Here is a 22135-nt window from a genome sequence, read left to right on the forward strand (position 1 = left end):
CAACATCTTCAGCTGCCCCGTGTTAGACAGGGGAGCAGTGGCTGCCCTGGAGACAGCTGGGGGTCTGCAGAGCTTTGTAGCCTACACTCTGTAACTATTTAGCATATGTCTGTCTTTCCTGTAGTTTTAATATTTGCCCTTCTGAGTAAACTATAAAATTCTATAAACGAAAAAAAAAGAGGTCTCAAAATATTTGTACCCAAAAGTTGGTTGTTGTTATTGTTTTTAAATCCATATCCTTCGAGAAAAAGATCAAATCATAATCCAAGACAAGCTTCAGTTTCTGTGGGTCCAAACCTCAGTGTACTAAGTGGAGATTTTGGTACTTACATCAAAGAAAACAATTCTCTGGGGCTGGAATATCACTCAGCTGGTGCTTGCCTCACATGCATAAGGCCCAAGGAAGGAAGGAAGGAAAGAAAGAAAGAAAACAATTCTCAACTGTTAAGATCCCTAGGAAGCAACTCGTTTGTGTGTGTCATTTCCTTGCAAGAAGAAAAAGCTTAGGGGAAAACTCTCCGGTAAGCTAGAGACACGGCTACACCACTCCCAGTGGCAGCCTTTCCTGTCTTTACATGGTGAAGGCCCTTGGATGAGAACTGGGCTAATTCTCACTCCAGCAGTTCACGATCATCAGCACTCTTGGGTCTGAGCAGTAGTTGACCTTGTCCAATGCACTTTTCCCAGACAGTGAAAGATGGCGGAGCGTCTAACACTTAGACAACATGCTCCAGGCATGTTGGAGCTCAATGAGCACATTCAGGGAGCACCACCTACAGACCACAGTCACACCCCCACCATCAGAGCTTTGCATTGACCTACTTTGTAACAATGTATCTAAAGTAAGACTGACAACAATAACAACAGCAGCTAACGTGCTGAAGGCTTACGGGGGCTGAGTAACATCCCTTCTGATGTGTCATTCTCTCAAGGCCCCTTCATGGGAGATCCTGCCATTACCCCTAGTTTCCAAATTACGAAGCCTGGGTCCAGAGAGTCGCTCGCCCAAAGTCATTATCAAGTTAATGATTGAAGCAAGGTTTTAATCCACTCCTACAGATGAGCAGATGGAGGCCAGTTAGCCTCCCCTCCAGGACCCTGTTTATTGGACCTATTTATTAGATGAAGATCTAATTCAAAGCAAGCCCCAGACCAGGAGCCAGGGTCCTTGCGTGTGGCTCTTGCTGCTCATCATCTGTCGGATGCAGAGCACGCTCAGAGGGACGAATTATCATCACTGAACGTCCGAATGAATGAGTGGATGTCTTCAAGGTGCTCAGGGTCTGCTCTCAGCCTGTCTGAATTCGTAGGCTTCATTAATTTGCTTTAAAAAGAGAAGTCGTGATTGGTGAAAGACTAAACGGTCTTTCATTCTCCAAACAAGTCCTTAAAGGGGTGTCATGTAGACGTCCTTGGAGAATCTGGGGGATTGAAAATGATTAGAGGGTCGGACAGAAGCAGAAGAGCAGCAAGCAGAGGAGACCCGGCAGGGTGGACGCAGCTGCAGGGCCTCAGGGGAGTGGACCTAGTGGGTTCTACTCTTGCCAGTGTTCCGGGGCCTCTCCTGTCCTTCTGTGTGCCTCACGACCAGCAGAGGCTTTCACAGGAAGAAGGAGGGAGCAAGATCTGCAGGACCCGCCAGAGTGTTGCCATGGCAACTCAACTGACAGCTAATGTTCTGCTCTTACTTTACTTCCAAACACTGAAACAAACGAAAAATATTAATATATTGCACTGTATCATTTAATAATCAGAGTGTAGGTTTTTTGCTATGTCATTTGTAAGATTAGGGGCAGATGTTCTGAGAGGAGGGAGGGGAGGAAAAGCGTCTTGAATGATTCTCTTTGCTTCAACCTCCCCACCCCCCGCCCCAGGCACCTGATTTCAGAACATCACTTGGCCTTACCAAAGTTTCCCTGTGAAGTTAAAAACGCATTTTCCAAAATTACACAGGAACTCCAGCGCAGCATTTAGACACAGAGTGAAATTGAACACAGGGTGGCTCTGATCTACCTTCAATTTTCTAAGGACAAAGGAGTGGTTGCTGAGGCAATTTCATTTGACCCCTGAAGAAAAGCAGCGTGAGATAATTCTTGAGGTCACTGGTAGCTGCACATAATGCCTAGAAGCCGCTCTGGATTGCATCTCTCGACATTCGCACATGCCACATTTCATTGGCCAATCAAGTTGCACAAATTAATTTAGTTTCCAACCTTCATGTTGACAGGCAGCACTGAACATCAATCAGGATGTAAGAGAGGCTCCCAGAGTTTGTAGGAAATGGCTCCAGCAGCCATGGGACTATTATACTAGACCATTTTGGTTGACTTTCACAAAATACCTGATGCATGCTAACTTTATCAAGACAAGAGGTTTTTTTTTGGCTCACAGTTTTGGAGATTCAAAGTCTGAATCAGAGGGCCCCATTTGTTTGGCCTCTGGCGAGGGCCTAATGGTACACAGTGTCACAATGGTGCATGCATATATGGGAGGAAGAGATGAGGTCACAAAAAAGGAAGCCAGAGAGAAACTCGGGGGCTGGACACTCTCTTATAACAATACTCTCTCATGAGAACTACTTTAGCCCTTTCCCAGGATAGTCCCCCAATGACCTAAGGACATCTTACTCACCCACCTCTTAAAAGTCCACCACTTCCACATCAGCACACTGAGGTCCAAGCTTCCAAGCATATGGACCTTAGGGGGCACAGGATGTCCAAACTGCATGAGGGGTATTGCTCAGACCATTTAAAATGTCACAAACAGCAGGATTGCTTGTTTGACAGCCCATTTCTAATCCAAAATGCTTTATATAATTTTGAAAGGACAAAAGAGACAGGTGCATCCTTGACTTGCTAACATTTATTCAATATTCTTTGAAATTAGCAAGAATCAGAAGAAGCACATATCAATCAAATACAGCCACAAAAAAATGTCTTGGATATAAATAAAGATGCACTTTGAGAAATACTCACTACGGAAGGAACCAGTACTCTCTTACATTTACTACCTCTTAGCAACAAATAACTCAGAACATAAATTTAATTTACTCACGATATAAAAACCTTGACTTTCAAAAGGAAAAATATGGATAAAAACTGATCGTAAATTGCCTCGCTAGGCCCGCTCGTTACGTATGACTTCAAGGCCAAGTTCAACGACTGTTACGAAAAAGACAACTTGAAAGAATGTTTCTGCAGAGTTCAGTGAAACAGAGCAGAAGTCACTTACCCATGCACAGAGTAAGGCAAAGGCTAATGTCATCCAGGTTAGGAATAGTAAATTGAACTAGCTTCTTTTTCACAAAACAAACATTTCAGACTTCTTTTTAAGTAACGGGTATACTGTATTATGCATCATATTCTACTTTACATGATTTTCCTACCTCTACTCAAAAAGCCGGCACTCACACGTCAAAAAGAAACTTCTCCTCGCTTAGACTTATTCTGTAACAACCACAGAAATTCATCTGGGCTTTGCGTAGTCTCTACCGTGAAAAGAGCACACACAAGGAGAAGCCTACGGTTTAGAGCTGAGAGTACATTAAAACGTAGTCTATGGAGTTCACAAATTCGTTTTTAAAATATTTTTCCAAACTAAAAGCTGCAGAAATTAGTTCTTCGATATTCTACTGAAAACTCTTGAGCAGCGAACGTTTTTAAATTTCTTAAGCTTTTGTTTTTCTTAAAAATATTTAAATGAGGGTAGTATCTCATCTTTTTGAAAAATAATCCCCCCCAAAAAGATTACAAATCTTTTGTTTTGATCAGTGTGACCAAGGGTTTGTCGTCGGGACTGTAATCCTCATAGGCGATGGGGGTCACGTCGTACATCGCGGGCCGGGATTTCTTTCCAAACCTGAAATTAAAGAGAGGGCATTCTGGTGAGACAAATATTGGACTCCAAGAGCTATTAAGGGCAAATGGTGAGAATAAAAGATTCAAGAATCAAACGGAACTGTCGAAGTGCTCTAAAAATATATTCTCCAGCCAGTACAGAAACTTAAGACACCCTGATATTAAAATTGAGAAAGTGTAAATGTTAGTCTTTGGTGCAGGAGGGAGAGAACGCAAATTTCACAAAGCATGGAGCCCAAGTGAAGGGTGAAGCTTCCAGGTTGAATCTTGGCAGAACAGCAGCCAGCCAGGACAGCTCTACAATAGGTTTTAAGAAAACGTGTATTGATTTGTTTTTCTCTTCCAAGACCCATAAATATTTGGAGAGGCAGGTTTATTTTACATCCACATGAGTGCCTGGAATACAGACTAGCTGGACAGGCTCCCCGGGACAGGCTGTGGGTGGGGGTGGTGTCAGGGAACAGACAGCCTCTCCCCTGGGAGTTTGGGGGAACAAGCTGTGAAGGCTCTGAGAGCCCAGCAGGAGGGCAGAGGGAGGAAATGACCTAAAATACGAGGTGTTTGTCCACAAACTGCCAGGATGGCCATCCAATCCCACCCACCTATTACCTCCCAGACCCTCCTGCTTTGCACACCCACAAGCCACTGCTTTTCTCTGAGCACAAAGCCACCGTCCCAACAGATTTGTATATAGCAAAATCCCCCTTGACAGCCAACTGACGCCCAGAAGCCAGAGGAGTCAGAATCCAAGTTGAGAACTCCCTGCCAAACCAGTCTTAGGATGGCAATTATTAAAATGAAACAAATTCACCTTCTGGGTGGACGCTTCCCATTCAGGACCTCACCTTCCTAAGCCTCGGGAGTAAAACATGACTTAAGCAGTCTTCCATATGAACACCCCTGCCCCCACCCCGCTCCTTTTTATTTTATTTTTTTTTCCTTTTTATAGACCACATTTTTTTTAACTCTTTCAAATACATCAGGGCTCATTTAAAAAGGAATTTTTCCAAAACTCTTAAATTTTAAAAAGGTTATTAGGATGGAGCCCTTAGGAATTAAAGGCTTATTTACTGTGACTTCTCTTTTGTCTTCCTATTTCTCCCTTTGCTATCTTTGGAAAGTCCATCTCCTCTGTATGGAGAGGAGAGGAAGATGGAGTGGCAAGGAGAAAACAGTGCATGCTTCATGAGATCTTCTAGTTTTTTGTTTGTTTGTTTGTTTTGGTACCTGGGTTTGAACTCAGGGCACTCAGCCACTGAGCCCCAGCCCCAGCCCTGTTTTGTTTTTTATTTAGAGACAGGATCTCACTGAGTTGCTTAGTGCCTTGCTGTGGCTGAGGCTGGCTTTGAACTCGTGATCTTCCTGTCTCAGCCTCCCGAGCTGCTGGGATTACAGGCGTGTGCCACTGTGCCCTGCATGATCTTCTAATTTTAAACCTCCATCTAGGTTACATCCCTAGTCACTAAAGAGGGATTAGCTTTCAAGGGTGTGGTGGCCTAACCCGGCCAGGTGGAGGCCAGGGTTAGGGTTAACGCACTCTGCCCCTAAGAACCCCACAGCTGTCACTGCAATATTAAGAGGGACTTAAAAAATGTGAAGTCTCACTGAAGATCCATGATTGTGCCTGCACAGGGGAAGCTGGCTCAGCCCTCAGGTGCCGATCTGAACTGAATGAAGCTGTGTAATCAGATCAGGGAAAGTGGCAACAGAGTAAAGCCCACTGTATCCCATGCTTCTCTGCAAGTCTGAAAATGTCAAAAGCTCCTACTTTAAGGTGCAAATATCTTGACAATCTTTTTCATACCATGGCTAGATAAATTGGTCATAATAGTGATATTTTAGAAAAAAAAAAAATCCAGCAACCCAGTGACTGCTCTTCATATCCTAGCCTTGTAGCCATGGGATTGTTCACCGTGGGAACTCTGGTGTGAGCAAGGAATCCTGTTAACTAGTTGATTAGTAAAAGAGCTGGCTGATAGGAAAAGTGCAAGCCACTTAATAAGTCAAACATATCTTTTAAAAACCTACTTCTATATGATTTCACAGTTTGAAGAACCTGTTTTCTCAAAAATCTAGAAAATTCGAGCCTCTGCTTTATGCCACTCATTTGCCAGTGATAGTTCAAAGGACCACGGACTGAATGTTGCCATGGCCCCAAAGGCAGGTGTGAGGATGGGTGTCTCAGATTCACCAAGTTTGATAAAGCACGTCCTGAACCCACTTCGGAGAGGGCCATTTGCTCACCCACGTATGTTTAAAGCAGACCACAAGGAGCATCCTTTGTGTCCAGGCTGGTTTATGTGGCCATGTGGCATGCGGCATGTTAACACCAATCAGAATGGGTCATGAAGCTTAATGCTGACTACAGCAGTAACCTGGGCAAAGTAAGAAAGCAGCCCAGGACCAGAGAAAGAGACAGACAGCCCTGGAGCTCTACTTCAACTTCCTGGTTTCCGAGAGCCCGTGCAGATTCCTTGGGTGAGTCGCGGAGGTCCCTGTTGGAAGTGCAGAATCTGCCCCTCGGAAGCTGAAACAGTTTGCTTTACAGAAACACTGGAGCTTTCTAACACCCAGTAAACTGAGGCAAGACTTTTCTGGAATCTCACAGCTCTCACAGCGGTAGGCTCCCACTTGGTGATAAATGTATGTGCGTTCACATCCATGCTGAAAATGCTAACAGCTTTTTATATCTTCTATCTTAGAATTGGGAGGACGTTAAAAATCAGCTAACCCTTGTAAAATTCCATTTTAAATTCTCAGGCACGAAACCCATGTAAAAGGTTGCCTATTTTATTGCAAGACTTTTTATATGACTGCTCTTTTTTTTTTTAATGACATACTTTTTTCCTTATCTGGAAGGTGTATTTTAATTGTAAAACTATAAATTGGAAACTAGAGAAAATTATAATGTAGAGTAACCAGATTCTAGCCTGTTGCCTATTTTTTAAATAAAGTTTTACTGGAACACAGTCAAGCCATTCATACCGTCTCTGGCTGCTTTCGCATTACACAGGTAATAAAGTGCAGTAGTCACAGCAGAGCCAGCTGGACTGCAGAGTCCAAGCTGTGGTGTGGGCCTCTGAGGAAGACCCCAGGAATTGCCCTCAGTCCATCTCTCCAAAGGACCTGGTGTGGACATTGTGTGCATTATTCTTTAGTCTGTCCATCTCTTGACCCTATATATCCTTTCAACTCCCTTGGCAAATATGTGTCGAACATCTCCGAGAGTGACACAGAGACTATTTATTACATATTCTGACAAAACTGAGAGAAGACTACACACTGTAACTGGGGGTGATACTCAGCGTTCTGTGTGATGTTCCCCTGATATGGTAGCTCATATCCCACAACCCAACCATGACACTTGGGAATGTCTGCTTGAGGGATTTTAAAAAGATGAGAATGAATTGACACCCCCCCACACCACTCCTGGAAAGCAGCCCATTGGCCCTGATCCCCTGGTGGCTGTGTCCACACCTCCTCCCTTGGCCCCATGAGGGTTCACGCATCAGGCACTCTCATTCAGCACCACCTCCCATGTCTCATTTTCCCTGATGGATCTCCTCATCTTGCTGTCACAGCAACTCTGTGAGGTGAGCACGTACCATCTGTGCCACTTCACAGAAGAGGAAGTGGAAGCTTGGAGATAATCTCAAGGTCACAGTCCTTGTGGGAAGTGGAGCGACGCAGCTCCTGAGCCTGGGTTCTGAACACTTCCTCGAAGCCTTCACGCATGCAACGGACCTTGAACTGCAGCTCTCACCTTTGCTGCTCCTGACGAGCTCATGTGCTGCAGGGTGTAAAGGCATCTGCTTCCGATCAGCACACCTGCTTTGATCCTGGCCTCCTCACAAACTGAGACCCTGTGTATACTGCCCTGCCCTGCTGAGCTCAGACTCTGTTCGCATATGTAGGGAGCTGAAGAAACACACGACCTAGGATTCTCGTGAAACTCCTGAAAATGTGGATGATAGTGTAGACTGTGTCTGGCCCACGGAAAGCTCTCAGTCAATGTTGGCCGCCACAGAGGCACGAACAGAAGTCTCAGCCCAGCAGTAACGGTAACACAGACACACCTCCAACACCGTATCTGGTGACAAGTCTCGCATGCCCATTTCTCTAAAGAAACAAAAGATATTGCCACGAGTTATAAGTGAGATCAGAGTGTCCGTTCCTCTGGTTCACAGTCCCCCAAAGTCAGGAGCTGAAAGGATACAGCAGAGAATGTCAGGTAGATCTCATTTTGGGAAAGGCTGAGATCAGAAGGTTTCGAGCGCTCTTTGGGGGAAAGTGAACATGTCCCTTCCCAGTTCTCCTTTTTCTGTTTTTCATGATCAGACACCTCTAGCACATAGAGCAGTAAGCCGTCGGCCACTGAGATGCGACCTCGGTGTCAGAATGTGGAGAGCCACGGCCTTGCTCCTGCTGCTCAGCTGCAGACCCCGTCTTGTCTGTGTATAAGCAAAGCAGCTGTGGGACAGATGGCTCTTGGTAAGAGAGAGAGAAAAACAAAATAAGAGAGAGAGAGAGAGAGAGAGAGAGAGAGAGAGAGAGAGAGAGAGAGATCCTTCTGACATCAGAATCACCAGGCACAGCCAGAGTATCTTTTGAGTGTCGTAGGTGACCCACTCAGAATGTATCATGCATCTCGTGTGGCCTCTAGGCTGCAATCCACCCAACTCACCATCACCTCTAGGCTTGTGGTAGGAGACATCCCATGAAAGGGACATTAGCCACAGACCACTGCTAGAAACTAGGGAGACAGTAACATCAAAGAGGCTGAGATTCTGCCAAGGCTCTTCCAGGATTTCCAAGAAGAGAGAGCAAAGAAGCCCCAGGAGCCAGACACCCAGCCATGACCTCTCTGCAGGCAGACTGTTGAAATGCTGTTGTGCTGAGTGAATGTTTAGCAAAGATTTCCTAAATTCCAGATACTTGGGAAAGTATTATTTTAATGTTGATAGTTTCATCTGCGGTCACAGATGCATGTAGAGGCATGCTGATTAGAAAACATGCCTTACACATTTTTGACAAACATTGGCACCATGTAAGAGCTGGGTTCTATCAATGCTTTCAAGTCTATTCTTTCTTTCAATCGTATTCAGGTAACTATCTTCCCAGTGGGCTATACAGGCAATATGTTCCAATGCATCCATCTTGAACTATTCTGGGTCTGAAATAAAATACTCCTCCATGGCAGCCCTGAAGGATTTTAGTTGCACGCGCCTTGGGGATTGGAGGGAATCTGATTTCTTGGGTCTCTCAACACATCAAATAAAGCAGCCATGGATTCTGATCCCTCCTGATGAACCAAGCTCCTCCAGGAACAGAGAGGAAAAATAAGACTCTTGAACATCAAGGGAACATGTCAATTCTCCATTCCTTTCTGCATTCTCTGCTTCTGGTTCAGTGATACTGCAAATACATCCCAGAGTCACGTACTGAGCTGGTGTCCTGGGATGCATCTACCTCTCAAATGGCTTGAAGCACCTAACCCTAACCCTGAACTGAGCTCATGCATTCATTTCAGACCTCAAATTTTAGCAAAGTTTACTATGTGCCAGGACTTGTTGGAGCCATAGAAAGAAAAACCACAGGAAAGACTTCTGGACTGCATGCTTGATATTGCTCCATCAGTGAACAGGGACCACGGCTTACTTCAACAAACAATTTTGTGGTTAATTTTGAAATGAACATTCTTTGCAAAAATCAGTAAAATGTAGCTTATTTTTTAGCATCATATAGTAGATTTAGAGAAGTAAATACAGGATTCTCCATATATTCTTTGACATTTGTAATTCAATGTGACTGCCACAGTTTTTTTTTTTTTTTTCTGTGCAAGTGGGGAACTGTATTTGTGGAAGGTTACATGATCTGTCTGGAATATGGAGTCATGGAATGGAGTCGTTAATGCCACACTTCAGGCACCTGGACTAAATTTCTCCTGTGACACCCTACCAACCTTTGACTCCTCCAGAAAAGGAGGCTGCATTATGTGAGCACTAAGTGCAGCATGTAGTTGTTTATCCTTATTTTTGTGGGTCTTTAAATCAAAGGGAACCATTTATGTCCATGTGGACTATTTTAAGAGCAACATAAAGGCATTCCAGAAAGAAATCGTCAAAAAAATGTTCCAATAGACAGCGATTAAGAATCAGACATGTATAGTCATGGACCAGTGCAAGGTAAATGAATGGATGCATTCAAAGCTAGGGGCAGATGAAGAGGGGTTTGCTCATGAAGATGTCCTGACATGCCCCCAGCACCACGTTGAACATGTTTTACCCTTTAAAACCCTCTCTGTGCATGGGAAGTGCTGTGCCCAGCGCCCGGGACAGGTGTGACCACGCTGCCCGCACTGGCCCTCACCTGGCGTGCCGGATGGAGGCGATGGCGCTGCTGAAGTCGCTGTCGATGCTGCGGCAGTTGTAGAACTCCTCATAGGCCGGCCGCGAAGAGCCCTGGTACTCGATGCGGCTGATGCGGCAGATGCCCACGATCAGGATGATCAGCATCAGGACGAAGGCGACACAGAGGGCACCGATGATGATGTAGAGGGAGTGCCGTGGCATGTTGGTGAGGCTCTCGGCCATGTGCCCGGACTTCCACTGGAGGTCTGAGGGCGGAAAGAACAAAGAGCCGGATAAATGGGACCCGCAGGGTGTGGGGGTCTTCCCCGCCCGGGCATCAGAAACAACTCTGCAGGAAGAATTGATTTCAGTCAATAATCCACATCAAGGGCTAATACCATTAATGCATAAAGACCTCTTCTAACTCTTTAAGAAAAACCAGGAACACACCTCAGAAACATAGGCAAAAGATATAAAGAGGAAACCACCAAAGAAATTTTAAAAAGGAAAATTGTTCAGCTTTATAATTACTCTAAAAAATGCAAATCCTCGGCCTGGCATGGTGACACACATGGTGACACACAATATAATCTCCATAGCTCAGGAGGCTGAGGGAGAAGGATCACAAGTTCAAACCCAGCCTAGGCAACTTAGTGAGACCCTGTCTCTAATAAAATATTTAAAAGGGCTGGGGATGTGGCTCAGTGGTTAAGTGCACCTGGGTTCAATCCCTGGAACAACAATAAAAAAAATGTAATTCCCATTCCAGCTCCAAACATCATTTTAAAATTATGAAAACCACAGTTGGCACAGAAATGGAGATTGCAAACTGAACTGTAACCCTTCTTGGACTCTCTGAATGCTTTAACCCAGATATCTCCACTTTAGAATTTATGTTGCAGAAATAACCCTGGAAATGCACAAGCCCTATGTGCAAGAACATTTATCTTAGCACCACAAATTTTAAATGTAAGGTGGTTGATCATCACACATTTGGAAAAATGCTCAAAAAATTATCACAGAGACCCATGTACTTACGACTCAGGGTTAATAGATGTTAATGTTTTATCATTTTTGCTATACACACACACACACACACACACACACACACATACACACACACACATACACACACACAGACAAATTACAGGTATCACTAAAGGTCCCCCACATTTGCATTTCCTCTCCACCCACCAAACCCCCGAATGGGAAACAACCTAAATATTCAACTATAGGTGAAATGGAAAGACAGTTCATTAAAGAGCAGAAGAGAAAAGAATGCCCCAGAGCAAGACCTACTCACAGAGCATAACTGGGCAAAGGCACTCAGTGGAGGCCTCCACCTGCACACTGGGAGGCTCAGCCAGAGGGAGGACCATGGAAGACAGATTGCTTCCCACTGTGGACTAAGCTCCTCAGCAACACCTCACTGAGCCAGAACCCCCACGAGATGTGTAATTCTCCCTCCCCTTTCTGCAGAGAGGAGGCCGGGGAAGCTGGCACCCCTGTGGGATGAGTGTTTTGGCAGATCTGGGGGTCACTGCACAGTGATCACTGGAAGGCCTGATGACAAAAGATTTTAGATTCTTCCTTATACTTCTCTGTCTTTTCCAAACGTTTTAAAGGAGAATAATGTATTCCTTTACCATCAAAAAAAAAAGAAAGAAAGAAAACAATGAGCTCTGGGTAGAAATGCTCATAAGATTATCTCCCAGTGTAACAGAAAAGATTGTGCTCCTGGGGACCACACCCTCCTTGCTTTCAATCCCAATTCCAGACAACTGACCTCCCTGAACCTGTTTCTTCATTTGTAAGATGAAAATAACAATGCAGATTTCGCTGGCCTGCTGTGAGCATATGTTAGAAAACATGTTTAAAAAAGAAGAAGAAGAAGAAGGTGTATGGTAGGTGAACTCCGAGGAGGAGGAGGAGAAGCTGAGATGCCAGAAGGTGGAGGACAGGAGAGCATGCTGACCTCCACTGCAGATGCTCTGAGCTGAAGACCATGGAGCACTAGTTACCTGTGTGCTTCCTCAAAGCTCCGAACTGTATCAACAGGAGGAAATGAAAGGACAGGAGGAATTTGCTGTGGTTGGCACTGGTTGTCAAATCACGCCTGTTTACAGACGTGCACACGAGTGGAAACTCTAGCTAAGGTGAATGGGATTTGAAAGGAAGTTTTGCTAATTAGAAAGAGCTGGGTACAACCAAAGAAAAGCTGCGTTCCTTTGGGAAAGAGGAGGACTTCTCTGTTTTATTCACGTTGTCACCACTGTCACCACCCTTCCAGGCCACCACCTGCATGGTATCTGGATACGGGATTCACAGATGGATGGGAACAGGAGTGAGCTGCCTTCCCATGAAATCCCCAGGACTCTTCTCACTGTTCTATTTTCAGTGAGAGTACTAGTGGCCTCTGGATACCCAGGCCCTCATCCTAACTACGTCTTCAGTGATGATGGAGTCAGAATCAGCTATTCTTGATCTTGAAAAGTTGTAGCCTGGGGAATTACTCGGGAAGATACCCAAACACAGGGCCAGGCCTGCAGACCCATTTCCTAGAAGCTTAAAAGGAAAACAGCCCATATACTTGTCTTGGATGCTTCTAGAACATTTGGGAAAAGTGGATGAATGAAGTGGCTTCTGATTTTGCATCGAGATCCTCTGATTTCTGAGTATTTTACTGAGACCTGTGAAGCCTGATTTTGCCATTCAAGTCTGGCTGCCAAGCTCAGGAGGTGACGCCGGGAGCTTAGGGAGACTAAATGACCATTAGAGCATTCACTGCTCCATCTGAGCCAGCTCACACACGGGCAGACGGAGAAACATAAATCTCAACAAGTAAACAATCTTGGTGGAAGGGAGTAGGTGTTTTGTAAAACCAGCACCAAGGCTCAACCCCCAAATCGGCAGCCCTTTCATTTGGCAATACCTGGTGCACAAGAGACGGCTCATTTTTCTGGCTGAGAAAGTAAGCGTGATTCACTTGATTTCCAAGTGTTATAACATTCCCTAAAAAATTCTGCCGCAGGCTGGAGTCCAAAGCTCACTGGAGTATGTTATCACATACACTTAGCATCAACACGAGGGCAGCCAGGACAGTTTCTACTCCAATGTGTAGAGTGCCCAGATCTGGTCACCAGGGAGGATCGTAAGAGTCCTTGATGAGTTCCTGGGGCCTATGTGTACGCTTGATGTAAACAACCTACACGTCACGTTGGTCAGGTAAACACAGTGAGTCCACAACCACGTGGGCCCCACTGCAAAACACCGCCCTGCGGGATCACGAGCTCCGTGCAGCACCGGGTTCCGGGTCTGAGGAGCTGCCTACGCTGTTTGTGTTTCTCTCCATCTGCTCCATTCCCCAAATCCCTGTGTTCCAAGCTATTTGGACTTTGGGCGGGGGGGGGGGGGGGGGGGAGTTTATCAAAATTTCTTCTAAAGCCTCTGCACTTGTTCCTCCCCTGTCCTCTTCTTTAAATTAGATTCCACTTTACTGTCATCTAAAACTTTTCTGATGGACATGAAGCTGCCCGCTCTGCAGGCTCATCAGTTTAGTAGCCAATACGTCGAAGAAACCCAGTACTTTCTCTCTGTCCGAGAGGCAGCAAATTTATCGGCACCAGGTGGTTACAAATGCCATCTCCCAGCCCAGGTGCCATCCTCGCAAGTCATCGTTTTGCTGCATCCTGGGAGTTCAATCGCATGAGTCATTTACTATGCTGGCTGCAACTCAGCCCCTGGAAAGATCCTGAACCAGAACGTGCAGAATGAGATGCTCTCACCGGCCCCAGCAGGTGCGTGACTGAGAACACACATGCCTGAGCTGTTTGGGGAAAAACGTAGCAGAGTCTGAGGGATCGTCTGCATTTTTGTTAAACTAAACGTGTTTGAGATGTTGTACTTCTCAAAGTGCTTTTGCATTTAACATTTCAGTTGGCCTCAAACAATCACCTGTATCTAGGTAGAGGCTAGACTCAGAGAAGCTGCTTCAGGTGAATCAGACAGTCAGTAGTAAGCTGAATAAAACTGCATCTGGGGGCCGGGATGTGGCTCAGTGACAGAGCACTTGCCTAGCATGTGTGAGGCACATATAAACAAATAAAATCAAGTTCCATCAACAATTTAAAAAAAGATGCATCTGCTAAAGACCTCCACTCCACCAAAATAGACTTCAATTGACCTAATATTCATTCTAAATACATCCCCCACGTCTGTGTTTTGAATTTACCTTGGTGAAGGTAGGTAGACTAGTTTGCCCATCTAAGTTATTTAAAAGACAGTGAAAGTACACGAGAGCATTTTGTGATGATGCCACTTTGTAGATATCTAACTGTCCAGAACAACTGCAAGGATGGATTTCAAATTCCATTATGTTTTCCACAGCTAAAGGGTATCTGTACAATAAAGTAAATGAAATTTAAGAAATTAGCAACCTTGTTTAATTTTCAGAAGAGGAATGCACAGAAAAGGGAAGGGAAAGACCGAATTAAACATCTATGATGCGCTGGGGATCAGGGAAGCAGGGCACTGGGCTCTAAGGGCACCAGGCTTTTGAGGGATCGGAGATCAATCAAATGGTCCCAAAACCAGTGTACAATTGTGCTGAGTCGGTGAGGGGCAAGCTGACAGAGGCACGGCAGAGGACCAGGGGTGCTCATCTAATTTAACATCAAGAGCATCTGCACCAGGGGCGTCCAGGTGGCAGGGCGCTGAGGGTGAGTGGGCACTGACCAGGGATGGGGAAGAGCAAAGTGAAGGTGCCCCCAGGCAGAGCCCCAGAAGCAGCCCAGGCCCTCGGGAGCAGAGCAGAGCAGAGCAGAGCAGGAGAAACAGCCTGGAAGGAGGGACCAAGGGGGAGGGACGCACAGAGGAGGGGTGCCTCCTGGAGGGGAAGGCAGTCCCCACCAGCCCTGTGGGCAACAGATTGGCCCTTGGCCTTCGGCGACTGCAGGAGCTGAACAGAGCTTGAACCAGCAGGGAGGGAGGGTCCCAGTGTTCAGAGTTGCACTCTGAAAGGATCCTTCTGGCTGCGTGTCAGACCAGGTTTTAGGGGCAAGAACAGGAGCCAGTCTGGGGCAGAGCTGGGGTGGCCTGGCCTGGGGTGGGGGGATGATCAGAGAGGCACTGAGCGGGCGTGCTGTGTTAGGGGTGGAATTAACTAGACAAAACACAGCTCTTATAGGGGAGAGGAAGCAGCACCAAGCCCTGGTGTCCTAGCTTGTGCCACAGAGGAGCTGTGACATGCCTTCAAGGCACCCCCGTGGTGAAGCCAGATGGGGGTGCTGGGATGTTTAGGTCGCCGTGTTGGTTGACAGTTGACATTTACTGACTTCAGTATGTTGGATGCTATCCTAAGTGTTTGAGGTGTTAACTCATTTATTCCTCTTATAAAGCTAAGAGGGAGCCAGCGTTACTCCCTACGCTTTACACAGGAAGCAACCAAGATTCTAGGTGGGGAGGTAACTGGCCCAGGGTCACTCACGTAGCAAGTGGTAGAACCTGGGAATAAACCCAAGTGATTTGATTCTAAAGTTTCACTCTTCAATCAATAGCAGTGTTTTCCAAACTACAGATTATCCAAATCAGTGCATTGGGGGTCAAACCTACCTTTGTCAAAAATTGGTAGGTTGTGTAAACATTGATTAATTTCTGGCTTCTCTATTCTGTGCCAAGAACACCCCTGAGACAAGAAAGTATCTTCAATAAATGGTGCCAGTAAAATTGAATACACACACACACACACACACACACACACACACACACACCCATATATGTTTATATCTCACATATATTTACACATACATTACATATACATGTCTTTATGTGTGTATATATAAAATATATATAGCAGAAGAATAAAACTAGATCATTTCTTCTCACCATATACAAAAATCAACTCAAAATGTATCGAAGACCTATGTGTGAAATCTGAAACTATGAAATTATTACAAAAAAACAAAGGGAAACCCTTCATGGCATTGGTGTGACAATGATTATTGAGATAAGACCCCGAGGCACAGGCAACAAAAAAGTAGACAAATGGTTAGTTTTACTGTGTTAAACTAAGAAGTCTCTGCACAGAAAAGGAAACAACAGAATTAAGAGACAATCTGCAGGATGGGAGGAAATATTTGCAAGTTACTCATCTAACAAAGGAGTAATATCCAAAAAATACCAGGAGCTCAAAAAGCCACACACACACCACACCAAATAAACCAATTAAAGAATAGCCTAAAGAACTAAACAGACACTTCTCAAAATTATACATTCAAACAGCCAATAAGTCTTTGAAAAAATGCTCAGGCACACTACTCATCCAGGAAACGCGAATTGAAATCACCACGAGATACCATCTTATCCCAGTTGGCATGGCCATCACCAAAAGGACAAAAGTCCATGCTGGTAAGGAGGCAAAGGAGGGCAAATCTTAACACAGTGCTGATGGGAGTGTAAGTCAGTGCCGCCATTATGGAGAACAGTGCAGGGATTCCCCAAACACCTAAACGGCACTACCATAAGATCCACCAATTCCACTACCAGGTAGGTATCCAAAGGAGATGAAATCATCATGAGAAAGGTACTTGCACTTCTGTGTTGATCACAACACTGTTCACAATAGCTGAAATCTGGAATCAACCTCGACACCCATTAGTGGAGGAACAAATCAAGGAAATGTGCTATGTATGCCCTGTGGAATATTACTAGCCATAAAGGAAAATGAAGCCATAATTTGTGGCAATATGGATGGAACTGGAGGTCATTCTGTCCAACGAAATAAGCCAGACACAGAGAGACAAATGCCACGTGTGTTCACTCATCTGTGGACACTGAGAAGTCACTCTCACACTAGTGGAGTGGAGGAGTGGACATGAGAGACGGGGACGTGCCAGGGAAGGGGGATGGAAAGAAGTTCAATAAGGGGCACAGGACACAAGAGAACGGATTAGGCCTGCTTCCTCATGTGGCAGAGGAGGGCAGCTACTAGCCAAAAACCTAGGACACATTTCAAACTGACTAGAAGAGAAAAAATTCCCAACACATAACATGATTAATGTTTGAGGAGATGGAAATGTTTATTACCCTGACTTGATTATTTTGCTTTCTATACCTGTACTGAATTAGCATAATGTGCCCCATGAAAATGTACAAATTTTATGTCTCAATTTTTTTTTTACTTTAGAAGACCATCTTAGAGTGTGACACACTTATAAAAGTGAGCGTTACATTCTGTGTGTTTGTGTTAGTCTGTGTGTAACATCTAGAACCAAGATGCAAAATACTTTCTCTCTGTGGGTTGCAGTCAGAAGGCCTGAAGAACTTTTCCCCAGGATTGACTGTTGTCCAGGATTGACTGTTCCAACAGGGAAGAAGGAAAGACTCTCCTCCTGGAGAAGATATATGTATCTACTTTGGAATGAAAAGTCAAGGTCTAATTATATCAATAATATATCTTCCTACATGATGCCTATTATCCTAAAACATTCTGTACTTACAGAAAATTAGCAGCTATTAACTCAAAAGCATCTAATATATCAATATTCTATCAGGGAAGGGAAACTTCATTTTAAGCAGGCACCCAAAGGCTGCTGGGTGTGCAAAGAGAATGACAGCTGATTATAATGAAGGCAACCATTTATTGAACACCTACTAAGTGCCAGGCATTATACTCTACTATCTACATTTATTACCCCAATTATTGATGCCTGGTAAGTCAGTACCTGAGCTAGGATTTGAAACCAGCTCCACTCAGAGAATTGAGTTCTCAGCCACAGAATCCAGCAAGCCTTCTTTCCATTCCATCAAGCTGCTTTCCTTACATCCAGCCACATCCATTCCCTGAGAAATAGGTAGAGGATGCCTTCCTGCTGGTCCGAGTATTTAATAAAGTAATTATGAATTAAATGGGATTTGTAAGTCACCCTTGGGTCCTAAATTTCTGTTTATAAAATTGCTCAGTCTAACGCATTTTGTTATAGTATCCCAAACAGACTAAGACAGATGCATTTATAAAAATGTTCATTCTAGTGTTGCCAGAGTGGATCATCTGTCTAAATAAATCATGAAATAAATGATGGAGCCTCTACAAAATGGAACTGTCATGTGGTGGTAAAGATGTGATAAATCTGCATAACCCAACTGGATAAACCTTCAAGACACATTATTAAAAACAAAAGCAAGAGGCTGGAGATGTGCACAGAAAACTCCTGTCAGTGTGGGGGAGAACAGAGGCTCTTCCATCGCCTGACTACCTCTGGAAGAATCTCTCCTGAATGGCCAGCAGCTGTTACTTTGGGGGAGTGAGGTGGACGTCTGGGTGGAGAGGTTAGATGTCACATCCTTTTTTACATAAGAAGGACAACCAGAGAACCAAAGGACCCGACCCATTCACATAACCAGGAGTGCCACGTAACATCGCCTCCTGGATGTCTTGGGCTGTTATTAGATGACATTTGTTTGAGAGGAAGAGGCCCAAGAGGTGCACCTGTACTTTTTCTCTGGCCTGGGAGGAGTCACGCTGACCCTCCCTGGTGCCTAGAAGCACCTGTGCAAAGCTGCGTAGTGATGCCCATCATGCACTCTGACTTACCCACCCTTATGAGTTCCTGAAGGCAGGTTCCTTTCATTAATTCTCTATAACCCAGGCCCTACCTGCAAGGCCTGCTAATAAGGAGGCACTTGATTACTGACTGAGTATACAAACCCAAGACAGCCCACTTGCCTATTTTTCAACCACAGAATGGCATTAATTCATGTTTATCTGTAGATTCAACTGTTCAATGTACAGAACTGGCTGACCCCCAATCATCCAGGTTGACGGACATAGATAAACATCATAGTCCCAACACAGATGGTACAAAACACACCCACTGTGTAAAGATTTATAGGGTCTATTTTGTTTTTTGACCTTGGTCCTAAGAAGGCATATTTTCCCTTTTCTGAAATCTAAAGGAAAAACACTGTGATCAGTCCCAAGGTGATAAAAAGAAGTGGAGGAGAATTAAAAGTTTGCCAGGATGCTAAGCTGATTTCCAGAACAAACGCCTCAGAGCATGCATAAAACCTTAGAGTGCCTGGACTCATCCCACCAGGATGGTCCTGGATCACTTCTCTTGTGGCATTTGATAACTCTGCAGTCTGCTAGGTTTCTGCTTTGACTCTAATTGGGAACCAAATAATAACTCCAAAGGGGCAAATTCCCAAGAAACAATCATTACTTGGGCAAACACTGGACACAGGAGATAACTGTGCAACAGCTAAAATGGTATTCATTTGCGTATAAATCCTACTGGGGGTTCGGCTAATGATAAAGTTGATCCATCTCCACATCTGTTTTCAGGATATGCATGTACCCTAGGTATCTGGGAGTATTCCATATTGTATACCGAAGTTTTTCTTTTTGTTGCATGTGACAGTAAATGTTCTGTGGTATTCGGTGCAGGAAAAGGTAGTCGGAAGGTTCTGCCTTGTCCTTGTGCTTCCTGGCATGTGTGACATTGTTGGGGATGAAGCCTGTAATACTAGAGCTGGAAGTGTGAACATTAACCATGTCATTCAATCCCTCATTTTATAGAAGGAGACGCTGAGCTCCAGAGAGATGAAATGACCTTGCACAATCTTCCAGGCCTGGAACCCAGCTCCCTGGCCACCAGGGCAGCATTCATTCTACTCAGATTCTGGCCTTCAATTAGTGTAGTCTCTTTTTTGCAAATACTTATCAAAATTATTAGGAAAATGTTGTGATAGGTCAAATTGATCCCAAATAATCTCTAAATATGATCATTTTCAAGAATAGGAGGAAGAGAGACTGTTGATAAGGTGGTATGGTAGACAGAATAATGGTCCCCAAAGATGTCCATGTCCTAATCCCAGAATCTTTGAATATGTTACTTTCTATGGCTAAAGGGATTCCGAAGATTGGTTAAATTGGGTATCTTGAGATGGGGAAGGTGTCCTGGTCTATTTGGGTGGGACCAATGTAACCACAAGGGAGAAAGTAAGGTTCTGAAGGGTCGGTTTGTTTGCCCAGATCATGTGGCCAGAATAGGATGGAGCGGGATTTTGAAGCCAACCTGATCCTCTTTCCTACTCTATCTTTGTGCCTCTTTTACCTATATTGTCATCACTCAAGGGATCTAAAATTAAGATTTTTTTCTATACCTGTATAAATTTTTCTTCAGATATTTTTTTTAGGATATCCTACATGTTCCTGACTTTTCTAATTCTACTTTGATATATTTATCTCCACAAATACCATTTTAAAAATTAAAAATAGGTCATACTCTACCCCAAGGCACAACAGTTTTCATTTTGTAGAAGTACCAAATTTTAGAATGGAAACTGGCCCCGTGTTTCAGAGAAGCAAACCGAGGCCCGGTGTACCTCGATGCAGTCACACAGCAAGCGCCACAGTCAGAGTGAAGACCAAGGCCCTGGCCCAAATCGACAACCCTTTCCAACAGATCCCACTAGACTCCACTTCGGTGTCTTATACAAACTTACAGTTGTTAGAAAAGAATTCCAGTGGTGAAAATGCTACCTGATCTCTATCTTCACACGGGAGTATTTCTTACCCTTGTTTAACAAGGAAAGCCGGTCCTAAGACCTTCTGTCTAGGAACATCTGGGAAGAGTCCCTGTTCCTTCTCATGCTATGAACCAAAGAGGAAAGACAAAGAGTAAGCAGACGAGGGGCCAAATATTACATTTGTTACCACTCACGCTGATGGTGGAGGATGTGTTTCACATTTGTGGATGAGAGAGTTTCCTAATGCTGGACACCTCCTCCCCCTGACATTCAGAGTTAGACACCATGCTGCAGCCGTGGGCGGTGCTGGATCACTGGCCAGGGGCCTGAGCCTGTGACACTAAGGCACAGAGAGCAGAGGCTCTAGGCAGCTCACAGACAGATGGGGCTAAGGGTCCTGCCTCCCTCCAAATTTGCACAGCTGATAAGTTATTATTATCTGTCAAGAAGCAGAAGTGGGTGAGAGGGTCGAGGAAGGAGAGCTGACCCAACATCCCTCGTGTGAAGAGAAGCATCTGGAATGGGAAGGACGCGTCCTCTAACCAGCGTGGTTGGATTTCTTCCACCTTAGAGGATCAAACTCCCCTAGTTCAGAGAAGAACAAAGTCCCTGTCGATGCTGAATTTTGAGACGTATCTAAAACAACTGGAAACACAATTCTACATCTGTGCTCATTTTCGCCTCCATGCTGTGCATCTGTGGTTTCAACATCTCAAACCTGGATCCTGACATTGTCACGCTTCTGCTAGTCACCCACACACTGCAAGGGGCTTGAGGCAGCCCCCAAGTGCTCTTCAGCTTTTGTGGTGGCCCTCACTGGACTTTTCTCTAGGCAACTGAGGGAACCTCATACACTCGAAGACACTTCTTGGAGACCTAAGTGCAAAGTGAATTTACCTTCTGTGTTGCTTCTTACATTTTTCAACCCAGAGACTCTAGTTTTTGATATGATTCTAATGCTCCTCTCAAGCACATTTTTGGCTGCCTGAGTAGCAGTGAACTCTGGATGACATCTGAAAATTCTCATCCTGATGGAAAGGCTGGATGGGACTCAGGAAGGAGTGAGGACAGCATAACCCAGGGGGTGTGTGGGGGGGAAGAGTGGCAAAAGCATGAGGCTGGGACTTAGGATTCACGGGTAACTCAGGGTAACTTGTCCCTCAGGGCCTTGCTGCTCGTTGGTGACACAGGGACTTTCTGGTCCCAGTTGGCATCCTCTTGCTGCAGAAATACTTACGAATTTCACAGTTTGCTCCCACCCAGCCATGAGGGCAATGGCAGATATAACCATTGGGCTGGTCCAGGCAGGTTCCAGCATGATGACAAGGATTGCTGTCACATTCATTTATGTCAATGTCACACTCTTCACCTGGGAAGATAAGGAAAATGGCAATGAACTGG

General features: G+C 44.9%; 1 protein-coding gene across 1 annotated transcript in view; it reads right to left on the reverse strand.

Annotated features, from left to right (window-relative positions):
- Nucleotides 1–2925: 2925 nt before the first annotated feature.
- The window catches only part of Dner (delta/notch like EGF repeat containing), a 297502-nt gene continuing 278292 nt past the window's right edge, over nucleotides 2926–22135 (reverse strand). The window contains exons 11-13 of the mRNA XM_026396251.2: nucleotides 21972–22103; nucleotides 10227–10473; nucleotides 2926–3858 (exon numbers count right to left, since the gene is read on the reverse strand). Coding sequence (XP_026252036.2) covers nucleotides 3747–3858; nucleotides 10227–10473; nucleotides 21972–22103 — 491 coding nt within the window. The 3' untranslated portion in view covers nucleotides 2926–3746. The remainder of the gene's footprint in view (nucleotides 3859–10226; nucleotides 10474–21971; nucleotides 22104–22135) is intronic.

The sequence above is a fragment of the Urocitellus parryii genome, chromosome 1 (assembly GCF_045843805.1).
Source record: "Urocitellus parryii isolate mUroPar1 chromosome 1, mUroPar1.hap1, whole genome shotgun sequence".
NCBI lineage: Eukaryota > Metazoa > Chordata > Mammalia > Rodentia > Sciuridae > Urocitellus > Urocitellus parryii.